This window comes from Bactrocera tryoni, unplaced genomic scaffold, assembly GCF_016617805.1.
Source record: "Bactrocera tryoni isolate S06 unplaced genomic scaffold, CSIRO_BtryS06_freeze2 scaffold_133, whole genome shotgun sequence".
NCBI classification, from domain to species: Eukaryota; Metazoa; Arthropoda; class Insecta; order Diptera; family Tephritidae; genus Bactrocera; species Bactrocera tryoni.
The window spans coordinates 275,062-288,623 of record NW_024395849.1 but is presented as its reverse complement, the minus strand read 5'-3'; the positions used below and the strand labels follow the sequence as shown (position 1 = coordinate 288,623).

General features: G+C 37.7%; 1 protein-coding gene across 8 annotated transcripts in view; it reads right to left on the bottom strand.

The window, feature by feature from the left end:
* The window catches only part of LOC120780062 (potassium voltage-gated channel protein Shal), a 175,046-nt gene that overhangs the window by 40,290 nt on the left and 121,194 nt on the right, over positions 1-13,562 (bottom strand). For 4 of the 8 annotated variants that reach the window (XR_005705803.1, XR_005705804.1, XM_040112328.1 and 1 more), the window contains one exon: positions 10,621-11,066. The exons of 2 other annotated variants lie outside the window; for them this stretch is intronic. Coding sequence is in view for 1 of the 6 variants with exons in the window: in XM_040112338.1 (XP_039968272.1) it covers positions 10,909-10,924; positions 11,008-11,066 (75 nt within the window). In the remaining 5 variants the exon portion in view is untranslated. Of the gene's footprint in view, positions 1-10,620; positions 11,067-13,562 lie in introns of those variants that run through there. 2 more of the 8 variants (XM_040112338.1, XR_005705805.1) reach the window with 2 other exon arrangements.

The following is a 13,562-nucleotide window of genomic DNA, read 5'->3' as shown; positions in this document are numbered from 1 at the left end:
CAATTAACCTTTTCCTCGTCCCAAGTCTCGTATTGGCATGTTGGAGTCAGTTGGTGGTTTCATGGACTTTTGGGCTTTCCAAAGGGAATTTTGCTTGTTTGAATTTGGACACAGCTTCTTTATATACATTTCGGTGTTCTCTTCTTCCTCACGTTTGAGCGCTTTTTTTAATTTACGTAGAGCAGCGTTCAATTGAAGCTGAGTGGAAGGGGAGCTATTTTTCTGCCATTCACGCCTTGCACGCCTTTTTTCATTTACAAGCTTTTCTACATATTTCTCTATTGGAGATTTTTCTGAAACCAAGCGGATTATAGCTTTTGTTTGGTGATGCCAAGACAGCTGCGTTAGTTATTATATCATTGAGTTCTCTTATGCTTTCGCCAATATCTCTTCCTGTATTTATTTTGTGCTCAATATTAATGTGGCTACTGACGTATTTTTTATATTTTAGCCAATTCTTTTTATGAGAAGTTAGACCCACTTTTGGATTAACGAATGTGGGGTGTTCACACAACTTTATTAGTACAGGAGAGTGATCAGAAGATAGATCAGTACATGTATCAGCCGTTATGTGCGATTTATCTATATTTTTGATTACAGCAAAATCAATTAAATCTGGTATTTTCTTACGATCACTAGGCCAATATGTCGGTTTACTAGGAGATATTATTTCAAGGTTATTGCGCCTATTTATAACAGTTTGATACAGCTGTCGTCCTTTCGGATTAATAAGATGTGAGTGAACCTACTGGGATGTGTGTTTTGCGATGTAATCTACACCTGCTAGAAATCTTTGACCTAGTGTTCCAAAAAAGTCTTTAAATTCGATTTCTGTGGTTTTACAACGAGGTGGACAGTATATAGCCGTAAGGTTTAAGTCACAACCCCGATTTTTTAGTGATATTGTTGTAGCTTGTAACTGTGGTGTAGCATGAGATTCTAGAGCATAGTGGCTTAAACGATTTCTAATCAACACTGCCGTGAAATGATGAGTTTTTGAAATAAGCATTATATCTTTATTCTTTTCAGACAGAAATCTGATAATCTCTAATTTATGTTGGTTAACACCGTTAGCATTCCATATACAGATATTTAGTAAGCTCATTCTTTACTTAATAAATTTTGCAACATTTGATTTTGTGATTTTATTAAATCTTGGATCATGTTTTGCATGGTCGACATGAATTGTGTCATACACTGCGTAAGATTTATAATCATAGTTTCAATACCTCCATTTGGAGGATTTTGCGGCAGTTGCATTTGTACAGTGTTGCCCTTCACCACATTTGCATAGCTTCCTTGCATATTACTATTGTTAGAAGTAATAGGATTAGACCTTTTTTCTGAGGTTGCTATAATTTGATTACGGGGTGTTTGTAACATTTGGTTACGACGTGCTTGAGTTCCCTGTGACAACTTCGATTAAATCTTTATATACAGGACAACCTCTGTAGTTAGCAGTGTGATTTCCTCCGCAATTGCTGCATTTTTTGTTTAATTCTTCTCTCTTAAGGGTGCATTTGGAAGTGGGATGTAAATCACCACATACCACACAAACACTGCGTAGAGTACAATATGATTTAGTATGCCCATATTCTTGGCAGTTAGTACATTGTACCGGACCGCTTCTTTTATGTGGTTCTTCAACAGTTATAGCCTTGACAGACGGCAGCGTTAATCCGGATTAACTGCGCACTTAATCAGATCCAAATTTGTAGTTGACAGACGACAGCTATGCGAGTTTGAAACTCTCATAAACAGCTCATTGTCCTTTTTATAATATTTTCAATGAAAATTGATAGAAGATAAACATTACGGTTGGTAGCCGACCAATTTTTACTAAACCATTTTTTTTACAAAAGCATATCAACACATTATTTTTAAAACTGCATCATAACATAGAAGTTTTATTGATATTATATTGAGAATTTGATAAACAGCTGTCAGGGTTGCTTGTATTTCATTCACAATAGATGAAAATTGGCCATTTTTAACAATGTTGCCAACGAAAATCTCACAAACTCCCCAAAATTTTGAGAGTTATTTTTGGATTCAGCAACGGAGTTAGCTGTGGTAACTCCTGAATTAATCCCGAAAAATGCAATTAATCTGGTTTAACGCTGCCGTCTGTCAATGCTATTACTCTACGATGCAGCAAATATTTCAAATTATATATTGGATGTGTTTAATTTTTTTTAAGTTGATTTGAGTTCGGCAGCAATTCAATTTTAAACATTGGCTGTGGTATTTTGCTTCTATTAAATATACATATTTACAACTGTTCTAATTCTAAAACCGCATTCTCCCAATGCTTCTTTGACTTCACTAGAGTCTACGGCGGACTCTATACCCTTGATTACAACAACTAGGCCCTTAGAGCTCTTCAGTTGATATGAATAAAAATTCTTGTTTTTATTTGACAAAAATTTAACTATATCCATAAAACTTTTTTCAGTGTAGGACTGAATTTTTGTTTCATCTATTTTTCATAGGCACTATATGCAAATTGTTAGTACCTACAATTTTACTTAATTCAGCAACGAGAGCATTACTGCTACGCTCGCGCAAATATATTGGAGGTGGCTTGGCATTAACGACTGTGGTGTTACCCTTTGCATCGTCGTCTGAACCATTGCTAAGTATGGCAAATCTGTTGCCATTTAAAACTTCCTTTTTATTTTTATTTGGCGTGCCGCCTTGAAATTTCTTAGGATTGATCGCTGACTTTGAAGGACTTAATTTCCTTTTTATATTGACGTAGCGGTCAATGCCAGTTTGTACAGACGGGCCTTTTTTTTGCGTTCTCACCTTGCGTTGTGATTTTCTTCGTTGCCTGCGCGTTTGCTGGTACCTGCAGACTGGTTGCTGGCGCATTTGTTGTTGCCTGATTGTTGTTTTCTGCTGACTGCGTTCTTTGCTGCGTTTCCTTTTCTGCTCATCATCGCCGTTACCCTTTTTATTGCCAGTAGTTGTTACTGTTGTTGGGTGAAGCTGAAGTAGGCATTTAGGGAATGCCTACGGCCTTGCTGGAGAGGCTGCGAAGCACTCATTATTGTTTTTATTATTATTTTTTTTTTGATTTTATCTATTTATTTCCTGCACTATTTGCTTATGTTTATAATTAATAATTGGTGAGCACTGATTTTTTGTTGGTTGTTTGTTTTTATTTTATTATTATTAATTGGTTACTTTTTTCGCAATGTGAATACACGGAGCGAGTTAAAAACACGTCCGTACTCCTTGAATCGCGTGACGATGCAGAATGATCTCCGTACACAAACGGGAACACTAATCAGACCGTTCGTTAAATTATGCTTTTTGCCAACCGTTACTGATAAGCAAAGAAATAAAAAGAACGTAAAATAACCCAGTACCAATAAATACCAACAAAAAAAACAAAAAAAGTCGATCCACAAGACGACTCACTCGTGCCACATTACGTGGCACCAACGCCCATATGAATATATGTACATATATTATAGGTTTTCGCTAGTTGGAGCTGAAAGCGCGTACTTCTAGTTTTATTCGTCGCATCGGGTCATGCTATACCTTTTTGGAAATTCATTTCAAGCGCTAATACGTGTTTGATTGATTGTCGTTTCTTTTAAGTCGTTCGTAAGTTATAGCGTCGCAAACATGAAGCAAAATAAAGAGAAAATACGGCATATTTTACAGTACTACTACGATAAAGGCAAAAATGCATCTCAAGCCGCCAATAAAATTTGCGCAGATTTATGGACCCGATACAGTTTCCATTTCCACCGCACAACGATGGTTTCAACGTTTTCGTTCTGGTGTAGAGGTGGTCGAAGATGCGCCCCGCTCCGGAAGGCCTATCGTCGAAAATTGCGATAAAATCGCTGAATTGGTCGAAAGAGACCGGCATAGTAGCAGCCGTAGCATCGGTCAAGAGCTGGGCATGAGTCATCAAAAATTCATTTCAATTTCAATAAAAAAAAATTCAATAAAAATGCCGCAAGACTTATTTGACAAACCATTATATAGTACATGATAATCTAAATAACAGTTCTTAACAGATAAATATGGATGCCGATATGCCAACTGCACCTACGCCCACTGTACGTTCGGACGTTACTGTTCCGCGCTCTAAAGCTACCCTAGTAGCTGCGGCGCAAACAACCATCGCTACCGCAGCCCCCCGAGCAGTTCCAACGGCTCCGCGTAGTGACACGCAACCACTGGCTCCGAAACAGCCACAGCTTCAATGCGCTCTGTGTCGCCGCCGACATCGACTGCCACACTGTGGCCTCCTCAAAAGGATGACATCTCTGCAATCAGACGACCTCCGCGACCACAACCACGAAGGCCAACCCTAGGCCGCAATCCCACGTTAAACAGACCTCAGCAACGTTGTAGCAACTCTACAACAGCTTCAGAACTAGGCTAAAAACTGGCCTAGCAGGGCCGGGATGTATAAATGAACACCATCCCCCGACATCAACACACATACCACACTAGCACACAATATCGACTCAGCCTCACAACACGCAACCTTCACCACACTCATCTTATCACCGCTTACCATCCACATTCCAAAACAAGAGGACCACACACATCGACACCCACATTAGGGTGGGTCGATTCCGGACATTTTTCGATTCGGGATTTATAATAGTGCGGAAAAGTTGCCTTAGTACTTCCCGATTCCAATGCAACTTTTTGTTTTGAGATCGGATTGCATCTTCAACCCCAACACCGGCCTTGAAATTTCGGAAATTCGCCTAAAATCGTGAAATTGTCTACCTAGCGCCTGAAATACGCATCTCATGGCCGTAGGACGAACCGTTCCCGAGATACGAGCGAAAAGGCGGCACGCCACAGCGCAAGGTGAAAATTGTTGCAGCTCTCAGCTAGCCTGTATTGGTCACCCAGAACCCACCGCGTGGAGGTGGCTGCTCTTCGGGTTCCTCCCAAGCCCAATCCAACCAACCAACCATATGTCAGGCTTGTTTTAGTCTGAATCTGTGTCAAATTTATTGATAAAATCAGATTTTGTACTAAACTTTGGCACTTGTTGCCTAGATTTCAGCGTAGAGCGTATAAAACGATCCCGAGATTGAGGGCTAATGACTTTAGAAGATGCCTCTGTCACCAGTTTGACGGTTCTCTCGACTGCCATGGTGTGATAGGGGAATTCACTAAATTTCCATACCTCTGCAGTGTCTCCCGACAGCCCTTTTATGAGTTCTTCGTTAGAAACTGAACAAAGAACTAGTGGAACAGTCAAGGTTATAGTTTTCCAGTTAATCATATCGTAATAATTATTAGCTTTGAAATTCAGCTTCGGCACTTTATTACATCTAATCCTTCCATTTACAGTGTCAGACTCTGCTTCTCTGGCTGCCAGAAGACGGTCAAGAGCCAACTTTTTGACTTCTATCCGTTCGTCAGTCATCATACTAAGGAGAATGTTTTCTGGAAGAGCAAAGAAAGCATTCTGTTGAATGGATGAATCGACAACCTTGCGCAGTTTAGCAGGTAAGTATCTCAACCTTTGAATTGCAGCATAGAGGAGGCGAGCCATCTTTGATTGAACTGTTGAATCTTATTGATAACCACAAAGGTGAGTAAACTGTAAGTATGAACTTGACCAAAATCTTTTTTTCCTTTGTTTGTTTGTCAGTAGAAATGTATAATCTCAGAATTCTATTTGCACTGGTGAGCCAGCGAGATTTGCACATGTTACCTGGATGCATCGACGCTAAATCTGAGGAATATTAACCGGAAATAACAGCTTCTGATATTTTATAGAGATAAGCTTGGTCTGTGCTAAGTTGGGTCGGATTAATAACCTCAGAAGGTAATTGGCAGGATGGAAAACTTTCAAATTTGACAACAGGCAACTTCTCACAATCAGGGAGCAGTTTACCTATGTCGCCAGAGAATGTATTTGGACTCTTTGAGACACCATCTATGTGTTCGAAGAGAGCACGAATTGGAAGTTCGTTGAAATGTAGAAGACAAACAACCCACTGTAATGGCCTACCTATTCTTTCTTCTAGTTTCAGAATGATTCCACATTTCCAACCTGTGTTCGTGTTGGTGCCATCATCACCGACAACTTCTAGATGTTCCACATTGTCTTGTAAATGTTGCCATATAGCTTGCGTCTCATTCTCAGCTGACATGGAAGGAGAGGTGACGTGGCCAAAGTAATGACAACCAGGTTCCGTTATAAAAGAAAATTTCCTCTTTGACGGTGTCGCGGTAGTACTTTTCACCTTCGCTGACTTGTGTAAGTGTATTGTCTTTGCGGCCGTCAAAATACAGCCCATATACAGAGTCAATACTTTCGGTGTTTTGGAGCTTAACTCGAACACTTTTTTTTTCCCGACTAATTTTGCATTTGTCAGTGACAAAGCTAGCCTGATCCTCTGTTATCAAACCTGCTTTTTTGGCATCCAGAAAAGCAGATGAAACAATCAAGGCCGCTGCTCTATCACTTACTCCAAATCTTTGGGCAGCTAAGGCAGTGTGTTCTACTACTAGTGTGTTTTCTTTGGTTTTAGAGGATGGAAGAGAAAATTCATCATCAGCATCGTTTTTGGAAGAATCCATGTGCGACGCACCTACATTGTTGTCGTCTGTATGAGAGTCTGGCTGATCTGAATGGTCACGTGTTCTAGCTGATACATTTTTGGTATGTGTTGATGTTGAATGACGCTTTGAAAGCCTTTCTTTACGTTCATTTTTCTTTGTAATCTTTTTTGTTTCAGGTAGATCGACATCCAATGCGACCAATTCTTCTGGTTCTCTGGTCCAAGAGAAATGGTTGTTCATTGATAGGAACTTTCCTTCCCTTTGGACAAGTGCAAGAGGAAAAATAAATGCATTTGCAAGCAGCGATGTCAAAGAATTTCCGGCAGAAAAGACAAAGTCGTCTCTTTTAGAGCTCAAACCTATTGGGTTCCTTAAAAACATTTGTTTAAGAGTCAGAAATTTCTTATCGTATGTGGTGAGCATTTGTACAACTCTGGTGTGTGAAACTATCGGAATAGATGACTTTTTGAAAGTATTTTCAACCTTTTTTGCAACTATTTCTGTAACCTCTTTACTCCTAGGTTCATAGTTGTCGCCTCGGAGTCGCCCTATACGAAATCTTTCAAACTGATAACACAAAAAAAATCCTGGTAAGTAGGTAACTGGGACTCAGAGAGATTGTACGGATATATGCCAAACACAGGACATTTCTGTCTAAATTTAAATTTAGATACAGACATTTTGAGTTCTGTGTTCTGTTGAGAGAATATAAGTGATAGCACTCGGCGAAATCAACGACAAGAGTGAAGAAACTCGATGAAAAAATATTTATGTGGAGACCAGTCCGAACGTGTCGTATGGCGCAGGGAAATGAATGTAAGTGATAGAACTCGGCGAAATCACCGACAAGAGTGAAGGAACCCGATGAAAAAATATTTGTGTTTAGACCTATCCGAACCGGCGATTATTATGAATAAATTTTTGGAGAGGCTTTCTTATTTTTCAGAGCACCAAACGAAAAAAAAAAATTTTTTTTTGATCCACCTTAATATGCATTGATGTTTGACTATGAGTATCTCGTAAACGCTTAACTTAATCGAAAAATCATAACAGACCATTTTTATAGAGCAGTAAATTTCCTACAAAATTATGAGTTCCATCATTCATAATAACATTTTTTCATTGAGTTATAAAATTCATAGGAAATAAAAAATTTTCCCAAAACTAATCAAAATTTAACTGTTAATATATTTTAAACGTTTGGGTTTACGAAAAAATCATGGTAGACCTTTTTTGTAGAGCATTAAATTTCCTACAAAATCTAAGAAACAATATACTTCTTTAAGTAGTTGGAAGCGAGATATAAATTTTTCTATCTGATCATAAGAAAAAATAGAAAACTGTATGTAGGAGGACCTTCCCGTTACAATTAAAAACTCATGTTTGGAGAGGCTTTCTTAGAGGTGTCTAGGAACCAATTTTTCTGAGTACCAAACGAAAAAAAAACAATTTTTTTTTTGAATCACTCTAATATACATATACACAATATAAATTCGTATTTTTTTTTCCTTTGAAAAGTGGTTGAAGTGAACAAAAAAGGTGAGTGCGTGAAAAACACAGAGACTAATTTCCAACCAAGTCTCGTAACGGCATGTTGGAGTCAATTGGTGGCTTCATGGACGTTTGGGCTTTCCAAAGGGATTTTTGTTTGCTTAAATTTGGCTTCTTTATATAAATTTCGCTCTTCCCCTCGTTTAAGCCCTTTTTTTAATTTAATATTTAATTTTTTTTTTAATATGCTGTATTTCAATTAAAGCTGAGTGGAAGGGGAGCGATTTATCTGCCATTCTCGTCTTGCACGCCTTTTTTCATTTGCAAGCTTTTCTATTTCTCTATTGGTGCTGGTGTTGCTAAGACAGCTGCATTATATCATTGAGTTCTCTTATGCTTTCGTCAATATTTCTTCCTGTATTTATTTTGTACTCAATATTAATGTGGCTACTCACGTATTTTTAATATTTTAACCAGATGATTTTATTAGATGTTACAGAAACCCATTTTTGGATCAACAAATATGGGGTTTTCACATAGCTTTATTAGTACAGGATAATGATCAGAAGATAGGTCAGGTCATGTTTCAACTATTATGTGTGATTTATCTATACTTTTGATTACAGAAAAATCAATTAAATCTGGTAAATTGCTTCGATCACTAGGGCAATACGTCGGCTTACCAGGAGATATTATGCCAAGGTTATGGTGCCTATTTATAATAGTGTGATACATATGTTTTGGAGTTCATAGCAAATGAACACATCCCTGCATAATCCTCTGAACTCGTCTAAATACAAATTAGAAGGCGATGATAAAAGCAATTCATCAACGCGAACGGACATAAGGGCATCAAATATATACGGCAGCATCAGCAGAAATTACAACAACAACAGCATCAGAATCATCAAATCCACAACGCGGAAATAATTAACCACATCAAGGTATATTTAATACTAGCTTTTACCCGCGGCTTCGTCCGCATAAGTTTTTTCGTTTTCTTCCGGCTGTAAGTCCCCCTGCAACAATGTCCCACCATCCTGTTCCGGTCCTCAACTTCCCATCGAAATTTCTTCAAAAGCAACCTAAGCACATAATGGATAGCTCCGAATGTTTCCTTAGTAAATATAAAAATTAAATAATGTAAATCGGTTTAAAATACTACCAACTACCTACCTGCCAACCCCCGATGTTAGACAGTGTGACATCCGCAACATCGTCTGCGTAGGAAGTACTAACTTAATGTAAGTAGAATAATAATGTCGGAAGCTAAAAATAAGAGGCCTTATTACTGTAGTACATTTTTGTAAACTACGTTCTTTGTTTTTCCCTCTCTGGCCAACACATGGAGATTCTGTGGACTTGAAACACGTGAGCAAGCCACGTATAATTGTCCTTGAGAAAAACAACTCTTTTCTAAATTAATGCCGGCTACTTTTACTTCTTAAGAATTAAGAAATTCTACAGGGTTTGATGTTACTTGTTCAATAACCATTACAGTGTCTACAGAGAAAAACTCAACAATATCACCTCCCACGCGTGACATAATTTGCTCGTTTACGTGTCCCACCATTTCATTCGTTGGCGCTAAATTTCTTTCACATAACCATTCTCTATTCCTCATATTAGTTAGCAGTTCGCTATAGACGAAGTTATTTAGATCATCTGTATTATACACAACATTGCAGAATTCACGATCCAATGTAATCATGCCATTACCATCCATTGCCATACGATCTTCTCCAATTTTAAGAAGAGCAGCAGCATATTGTCTAGATTGTACATCATTGTGTAGTTGCACTCTCATATCTGTAGACAAACTAAACGTTTTTACGTGCACCCATAACGTTGACGCTTTTAAACACGCATTTATTTCATCTGCAGGGGTGCCTTTAGTGATAACCGGCAAAGTCTGTCTAAAATCGCCCGCTAAAAGTACCACCTTTTCCCCCATGATATTTGGATTACTCTTGATGTCTTTCAAAGTCCGATCTACTCGCCGGGTACCCGATATTTATAGTCAAGATGGTTAGTAGTTTTTTGTAGTTGAAGCAAAATTTCAATTGGCGGTATGTATACTCGTAGATCATCATTAATTGTTAGACGATACTAGAATTATTACCGAGAGCTTCGGTCGTTATTCCAGCCTATCGAAAATTAAAAGTACATCATTGTAGTAACAATTCTTTTATCTGTAGTCGAACTATCGCATCAGCATTAATGTTTAAACTACCTTAAGGATTCATTTTATCGGTGACTCGCCGGATACCCGATATTTATAGTCAAAATGGTTTGTAGTTTTTTGTAGTTAGTGTAGAATTTTTATCCGAATAATAAATTTTGACAAATCAATAATGGATTACACACAGAATGATTTTAACATCACTATTAAGAGTTTCGCTCATATTCCGAATTTATCAAGAATAGAATCTAATGCATAGTAAAAACATGTTCATAGTTGGTTGAAAACAAATACGCTTTTATGAATATTTTCCCGACTTACCTTGGATTTTGCAGTTCAACATTTTGTTAATGTTCCGGGTCGGAGAAATTTCAAAGTATTCAAGATCGAGTTAAGGAGCAAATAATTATTATAGTAAAACAAATAATCATTTTATTAGAAATTATTTATCATTCCTCGATTTTGAGTAATGTACTGCTAGATGTATGATTTGGACATTTGTTTTTGAGTGTTAAGAGAAGCAGCCTCCCATATTTCATGGGCGTACGGTAAATATTTCCCATCTTGTAAAAAACTCCACGTTTTAGATTTTTCAAATAAATCGTCACAGGTGAAACGGGGTTTGATCGGCATTGTCAGATTTTTATCAGCACAGCTTCCGTCGAAGTGAAGTTTTAGTTATATATATTACTTTATAGAAATAGAATGTGTAGAAAATAAGATGTGTCAAGAGCCGATAAAAATTCAATTACATGCTATTTAACGATGCTTACGAATAGCAGGAAGATTGTGCAGATCTTGTTTTCAGAAACACGAATGGAAACGAGCTGTGCTGTAATGAATAAATGGGAAACATGTTAGAGATTTTGTAAATGCGGAAGACGTTCTTAACAGAGGTGTATAAAAAAGTTCTGAAATAGGTTATAATGGATATCAACCCGTAAAATAGTATGAAACTATCGCATTTTTACCTCCAGTTGTTGATAAAAATCAGCTTTTGTTTCATAAATACACAGGTAACTTTTAAAATAAAAATAATGTATGTTCATTTGGAAAACGCAGCAACAATCATTTTTCCTCACCACGAGAATGCCTTATGCCGGTACCACGTGTATAACCGGAAAAAGATGGCGGATTACGAGGGTCTTACAACGCCATCTAGACCCAATACCGTATCTTCATGGTTTTTTTTTTCATTTATAAAACTTAGAAAAACTGATGATAAATTATAAAACTATCTTAAAATTACTTTCCAATCTAGCGACGATCGGAATATGAGCGAAACTCTCAATAGTAATGTTAAAATCGTTCCGTGGTTATTGATTTATCAAAATTTATTATTCGGATAAAAATTCTACACTAACTACAAAAAACTACAAACCATTTTGACTATAAATATCGGGTATCCGGCGAGTCATCGATAAAATTAACCCTTCAGGTAGTTTGAACATCAATGCTGATGTGATAGTTCGACTTCAAGTAAAAGAATTGTTACTACAATCATGTAGTTTTAATTTTCGATAGGGTAGAAAAACAACCATAGCTCTCCGTAATAATTCTTGTATCGTCTAACAATTAATGATGATCTATGAGCATATATACCGCCAATTGAAATTTCGCTTCAACTACAATAAACTACAAACCATTTCGACTTAGAAAACAAAATATCCGGTGACCTGTCGATTAATTTTGTCCATATGTTAAAAAAAAAATAAATTCTGGATTAACGGCTCAACTACAAACGAAAAATTAATTACTACAATCCTCGGCGCGTCAAGCTGCTTCGAGTATGCACAGAAATTTTGCAATCGGTTAAAGTGGGGTGCCAACTTCACACAGCTCCGCGCACATGGTGTAAAAGCATGCGTAGACAAAAACATTCCATGTTACTAATATGAACTGTATAAACTCGTCCTAAAGCATCTCCAGATTTGACGCCAGGCCAATCCTGAACAGAAGTACATTGAATGTGACGTTTCCAAGTTTTCCTACTTGCATCCCAAGTATAATACCTCGGCACCTCGACATAAAGAAAAGTTTTTGCAAACTCATCTCTGATACAAAGATCAAAAAAAGCAGTGAGAGTGGTTTTTGGCGGAGTAGTTTTTCGTTCGTGGAAATTGTGTTCATTAAAATAAACGCGTTCACCATTTTCTAAATGCACGCTGAGATATATCACGGTGGGATGCCTTTCGTGCAACGGAAATCCTAACAGACGCCACACGGCTTCGTTGCTGCTAAGTTTGTACCTCATCTACGGGATTCGCAAGATCAGTATTTCTAAAATTGAAAATAGCTTGATATATATACTGAACCGCATGCCTCAACATTTACATATGTGGGCGTTAAATATTTTTGATAAAATTGGTGAATAGGGGACTACCCAACTATTATCAACCATAACGTCGCTACCATTTCGGAGCTTCACGGTTGCTGTTCGACCTCCGTCTGCTGCCGCTCTTCTACGATACTGCGGGTATCCGTGGTCGTTGTGAACGGTCTCTTTCACTAATTTGCGAGCAAATTTTTTGGAGCAATTTCCAAAACCTCTCGCTTTCAACATGTCAACGTAAAACTGATTGGCCAGTTGTTTGCATCTTTGTAAAATGTTAAAGTTGTTTTCTCGTATCATCATGTTGTAGGCGTAAAAATCCATGCATGAAACCTTTTTGTTATGTAAGGGAAGACCTGTTACAGGATTAATTTGAGGAATTTGAAAGTGGTACCCCTCTTGTCCCTTACTAAATATGATCGGATATTGCAACGCATCATAAAATGTATGAGTATCAGGCACCCTGGTTAATGTGTCACCTCGGGCCTGTAAAACTATATCACGGGAAACAAACTGTTCGTCTGTAACCATGGCTGCGACTTCATTTATTAACGGTGCATTATACCACCAACCTATAATCAAAAAAGGTGAAAATCCAGGCATTACGACCTCTTTATCTACACCAAATGACGTCATCTGAAAGCAAGAATTATACTTTCTAATCCTGCTTAAAAACCGGCGCGATTCGCTACTGTCGTATAAAAGTGAAGATTTAAGAGGTTCCTCTGGCTCGCCAAGTAATGGTATTTTAGCCTTTCCACCAGAACAGCACATACCTGGAGTTTCTTCTTTATATTTCAGTGCTTCACAATATCTACATTTTTTTCCATTCTCTCAATGATAACCAATCGGTGATTAACATAGTCGATCAAATTGTCATACTCAAAAGCGGCACCATTAAATGCCTTCCACGTACTCATTGAAAACGTACGTTTTCTTTCTGGCTGCCGTTCGGCATTTAAAAGACGTCGTCTTTGTGAATCTTCGTCAGTCTCT